At 40.2% G+C, this 6,000-nt stretch overlaps 1 protein-coding gene across 2 annotated transcripts in view; it reads right to left on the reverse strand.

Annotated features, from left to right (window-relative positions):
• Positions 1–6,000, reverse strand: part of TRPC5 (transient receptor potential cation channel subfamily C member 5) — a 102,863-nt gene that overhangs the window by 32,105 nt on the left and 64,758 nt on the right. For both annotated transcript variants that reach the window (XM_027696161.1, XM_027696160.1), the window contains exon 5: positions 3,473–3,612. In XM_027696161.1, the coding sequence (XP_027551962.1) occupies positions 3,473–3,612 (140 nt within the window). The remainder of the gene's footprint in view (positions 1–3,472; positions 3,613–6,000) is intronic.

Below are 6,000 nucleotides of genomic sequence, written 5' to 3' on the forward strand. Positions count from 1 at the left end.
TCCAGAGAGAAATTTGCAATTACTTTTTTTTCTTTTTCCTCCTAAATACGACTGCACATTCAAAACACTGCACATTCTAGGAACAAGGCGAGGGAGGGAGAAGGGAGGGAAGAAGGAAAGCAATGAGCTATCAGATGCTTTCCTTCCCCACTAATCTCAAAAAAAAAAAAGTGCCAACAGCCCAGAACCAAAATGCTTTCTTCGTATTAATTTTCTTATTAGTTAATTTGTCGTGGCAATTTTACGAGAGTGCTAAACCAGAGGTCTTAATTACAGCTGAAACACTGAGTGCATCAACCATAACATTAACTGGGTTTGTAATGTAACTGTAAAAGCAGGAGCATTTCTGAGCAAAATGCATCCAGATGCAAGTAGGTAACACAAAAGAGCTGATTCTCTAAATGTAACTGCTCTGGTTTAACTACACTGGCACCAGATACTGGAGTCAAAGACATTTAATATCAAGGAAAAATTTTCCTTTTAAAATTGTTTTCTGCTGATTTAACTTGTATAAAAAGGCAAAAATGTAATAGAGCTAATAGCGTAGCCAGTGTGTTTAGGGCTCCTAAAATAATTTTTGTACCTTTTAAAAGGAAATATTGCCAATATCACACTGACAGTCAAGATTTCAGGGACTTTCTATTTAAATCTGAAGGTTCAATATACGCTCCCAATTTTTTCAAGGAAGTAGCTAAAAGCAAGTTGATATTTCAAACTAATCCTGTGTATGAAGGAGACGAGACATGATACAAAGGCATTTCAGCATGACCTCGGATTGCCTCTGACATTTCCAAACTGTTCTTTATTACATGAACATCGTGGCCTGAGCCCATTAGCTTGATTTAAGATGGGTCTTAAAATGTTTACAAACAGGCAGGCACGTTAACTTTTCGTGGCTGTCCAGCAGCAGGGCTGGGTGGTTGGGATTAGGAAGCCTAGACAGCAGATTTGCAGAGTTATTCCCAATTCTCTTCTGCAGCCTGGCTGGACACAGCAGCCCAGGGGCTCTCTGCTAGGGTTTAGCACAGACTGCACATAAAGGTATGTGAAAAGGTTTTCTGAGCCTCATACCTATTTTTAAAGCAACTTGTTCGGGTCATATTTTGGCCCTTTATAAACTGATGGTAAATCCTTCCTTGGAAAATAGTCTCTTCAGAGCAGCCTGGCCTCATAGGTAATAGTGAAATGTGCTGTTTCATTAGGGTTATCTGATGAAGCTGGGGATCTGGGAAGGCTGGAGTTACCTAGGTTAGTGTCTATTCAGAAGATTAAACACAGCAGAGGTGTACACAGAATAGTACAAATAAATTACATCAGGCTAAATAATAATATATAATAATATATTTACCATTCCTCATTACATGATAAATCAATGCAGCAAATGAAAACTGATTAAGAAGGTATTTCTACCCTATAATTAATCTGAAGATTTAATTGGTATTTGACAATATTAGAGCCAGGTCTTGGAACCAGACAAATCAATAAAAAAAATCTTCACGTAAAAACAAGGATGGAAAGCATTAATGTCAGTATGCAATCTAGTTTTTGTGATATTTGGCAGAAAGTTAAATGTCCATGTAATCCTTTGAAGATCTCAGAAGTGTTAGAATATGGTATATTGGCATATATCCCAACCTTTTCCAGCTCAGGGCTGTTCTATAAATAACAAGTCGTGTTGCAAAATGTTGAAGCCATTATCAGAGTAATAAATTCTCATATTTAGAGCATACTGCAACCCCTAAGTGACAGAGGTCAGAAGGGAACTTCTGTGACCATCTGTTTCAGAACTGATCCTATAGCAGATTTTATGGACCTCTCAGAATTGTCTGACATTGGTCCTCATCGGGTGCTGACCTTAGATCAGCCAGGTTTAATCCAAGAGTGTCTGATCTCTACTCAAATAGATATATTCCTGCAAACCTTCTTTTGTGTGCTGCCATATAGGTCTTTGTAGTTAACCTGCAAGTTTCTGTAGCTCCTACAGAGTACACAAACAAAGCTGTATATCTTTTGTGCCTGTGGTTTAAATCTTATTATGCGACTGTATAAATCCAAGGTTACACAGCTCCTCCAGTAATTTGTGGGTGAGAAAGAACAAGACTGTTAACATTTTAAGATTTGTTCCGAATCTTACAATTTCCATCATTTTTTTGTTTTGTTTGAGGTTTAAAGACCAAACTTTCAAGTCTGTAATTTCCTCACTGGTTCTGAATAAAAGAATTAAGTTGGGAGAATAAAAGACATAATCTGTTCCTGCTTTGATGCTGTTACAGAGCTGCCTCTTCAGGGAGCACCACCAGCTGAAAGCTTTTCCCTTTGAAAACATGACTCACCAAGACACAACCTTCAGGATTTTACAAAGGCCCCATAGCAGGGCTGTTTGCATTTTGGAGTCAATGGGCTTTAGGAAATTTTCTCCTCTTTCCCCCTCTGCCTGAATACATGCTGGGCAGGACTAAACAAGGTTTCTTTGGGGAAGTGCCTGTCCTGATTACTTAGGAGCTTGGCTATAAGAAGTAGTGCCCTTCTACCAGGGCAAAACCAACAGAGTAGCACAGCAAAACCAGAAAGGGTGTGAGTGGCCAAGGAGCAGACTCCAGTTACTTGATTTGCACCTAAGTAATTACAGTGACTGCAGTGAAGCTACTGCTGATTCACACCAAGGAAAGAATCAGGCCAAGCACGAAGCTCAGCGGAAGCCAAGGAGAGCTATTGCATAAGGAATTTTACAGGATGCCGCTTGTGTCTCATGTTTGAAAAAGGGAGACAGAAGGAAAGTGCTTCAGGCCATCCTCTGGCTTCAAACCACCTGCATATGCTAATTTGGAGCATCAGAAGTTTATAAATGTGGAAGGTGCTTTTGAGGATGAGCTCTGATGTGCACTCCCAGCACAAATGGAACATGACAGAGAAGAATATACAGGATGTTAAAGCCTCAGCTTGATCCTTTGTCATTTCTCTGCCAATAATTTATGTATTGAAGAGTAAGTTGACTCCTTTTTATCAGATGGAAGCCTCCTACTAACCATCTTGCTTTTCTCAGTAGACCTTTCACAAACTTCTGATTAGTAATCTACAGATCTGGAGGACTACAGATTTTTTCAGATAACCCTATTCCTGGTTTTCCATTTTATTTAAAAATCATGTTTTCACTATGTCTAACATGGCTGAAGGAGGTCTAGTGCCAGTATGGAACACGAACAGCTTTGGCAACTGAGTAGCTACAAAAGGGACAGAAAGTGGGGAAATTTCTACCCAATGCCCAAACAATCTGCTTAATCAAAGAGTCAGGATGAGCAGGACATTCATTCTCCAAACAAATGAATAAGCTTTCTGGATGAATTTTCAAAACTGGACTGCTTGAAAAGCAGCTATTTTCTTTGATCTGTAATTTTGATTTGTACAGTTTTTTACCCTGCATACTACAGTTCCCACAAGCGTGTTACAAATTCTCTCTTCCAAGTTACTGTACCTTGACATAGGCAACAATTTTAAGGGAGATCGTTGCAAGATAGAGGGAGTTCATTGCAAAATCCATCAGATTCCACCAGTCATGTACATACTCATTGAATCCACCATCCCACATTTCCTTGATTTCTCCCCAGATAAAACCTGCAGAAAGAAAAGCAGAGAATTCATTGTCATGACGAGGCATTATTTCCCATTAAAGCACTGTGCACATCTGATGTACTGCCAGACAACTGGAAATTAACAGCTTGGAAAAAATGTCTCATCCCTTCTGCCTTCTACAAAGTCTAGTGCTGCTGACTATGAGACATTTTACAAGTCTGTGGGGAATGTAGTCTAAAGAAAGATGAAAAAGACATTGGTTTCCTACCCAGAGCTCCAGATACACACATGAGGAGACCGCTTGAAATATGTTTATTATAAAGTGGATTGGCTCAGCTGAAATATGTTCTATGTGAATAAACTATTTTAGCAACTGTATCAGGTGTTGTTTCTAATAGATTGTCTGCTCTCATAGACACTCTAAGCAATTCATTCCCCTCTTAGGCAGTTTTTCCTGACTTTCTCTAGCAACACTAGTATCAGCTTCTACATGCCAGTACAGTTCCTCCCTGACCTGCAAATATCACACCAAAGAAGGAAGATGTGAATTCATTCTCTCTGCTCAGTCACTGTATTTATGCATCTTGCTGAACAAAAAGCCCACAGGGATTATTTGTGAGAAAAGGTAAGACTCAGCATGAAAAAGGGCACTGCAGCCTGGCACTGCCTCCCTCAGCAGTGACTCATCTCATGTCAGATATGGCCAGGGGTCTTGTGAGGTGAGTATTTGTTCCCAAGGATACAGCCAGAGCCCATCATCTCAACTCTGAAATGCCTTCTGGCAATAATTTTTGGCACTTGCTAGTGCTCACTATACCTCCCTGCAGCTGGAGGAGTGAGGGACAGTTTCTGAAGTTCTGCTAAACTCACCTGGCATACAGTGATGATTTTAAGTAACCTGTATGTCCTTTATTGTAGATCTGTTTAACTATTTTTGAAAGCCTAAGTCCCATTAAAAAGCAAATGGCAGCTAGGCTCCTTCAACCCCTACATGCTTCTGAGAATGTCTTTAGAGCCTCAGGTATTTCTGAACTACCCAGTTTCCAATATTATTCTTGAACAAAGACCTGAAACGGGTGAAAAGACAAAAAAACCCAAACAAACAAAACAAAAAACAACCAACAACCAACCAAACATAAATTCCCCCAAAAATACACCCCCAGGTGCATTACTAATATATTATATTACAATATACTAATATATTACTAATATAGTTTCTCGAAGTGCTGCCCCTACCTAACCACAAGATACTGAAGTGGTCATGATATGCTACTTGCAACTCAACTTTAAGGAGCTGAAAGTTCAATTTAAGAGCAAGTAAAATTGAAATGAGCTGCTGCACACACCCAAATATCAACCTGAGCTGTTCAGCTGCTGGCCAGCAGGTCAGTAGTCAGACAAGCATAATGTCAAGGCCAGTAAAGTAATCTTATTACAGCTGCCTCCATGTCTTTGTATGAACACAAAACAATAAAATAAAATAAATCAGTGAAAAGGATCCTGTTGAAGAACTCATACACTGTATTTATAGTGAGTTATCATTGCTGGTTACTATAGTTACAGCAATGCTGTGTGTGTCTGTTCTCTCTCTGTTTATAGTGGAAAATATTTCATAAATAATAACTTTTAATCTGGTGAAACTGTTCTAATTTCTCCATTTAACAAACAGTCCTACAATATCTGTATTTATCTGAAAAAAAGGAACTCAAGAAGAGGAGGCAGGTGTAAGATGTGCTTTTTTTAATGGATTATCCTTCTTTCATCTGCAAATCAATTTTGTTGACATGCCTGCCATTTCCCTCAATTTTAACCACAAATTTAAAGTGATCACCTAAGCTCAGGGAAGACATTTAACTTCCTCAGCTTACTCTGAAGTTTCTACCAACATCTGCATTCAAATGCCAGTTTGATCAGATAATGAGCTGTGCAAGGAGTACAGTGCCCTGGGTCACGACCCGAAGTGATTTGGGAACATCTTACTTTCCTTCCTTGTTTTGCATCAGGTCTAACACAGGGAACAGCTGAGGCTGTTCAGCACAGAACCAGGAGGAACACAGAAACCAGGAGCTGTGTCCTGGTGCTACCAGGAGAGGGGAGCCAGCAGGAATGGGAAAGGAGGGGCTGGAGGAGAGCTATAAAGGTGTGGAAACCATTGCCCAGGGGTTGTCCATGTCACTGAATGTCTGTGGAGACTTGAGGCTCCGGCAGCTCCCAGGAGCCATGGTAGGTCCTGCAGTGGGAACTCCAGCACTGAGCAGGTCTCCCAGTAACATCCCCAGCTCACAGTGGTGCCACATGCTCATGGCACAGCAAGGGGGATGGGCACTGAATCAGAGGAGAGATTGTGCTCCTGATGGAGCCCACAGGTTTCCACTTGCTGTTGTGTTAGAACTCAGTTTGGAAGAGTAAATACTCTCATCAAAAATATAT

The sequence above is a fragment of the Neopelma chrysocephalum genome, unplaced genomic scaffold, assembly GCF_003984885.1.
Source record: "Neopelma chrysocephalum unplaced genomic scaffold, ASM398488v2 Primary Assembly neopelma1_105, whole genome shotgun sequence".
Taxonomy (NCBI): Eukaryota; Metazoa; Chordata; class Aves; order Passeriformes; family Pipridae; genus Neopelma; species Neopelma chrysocephalum.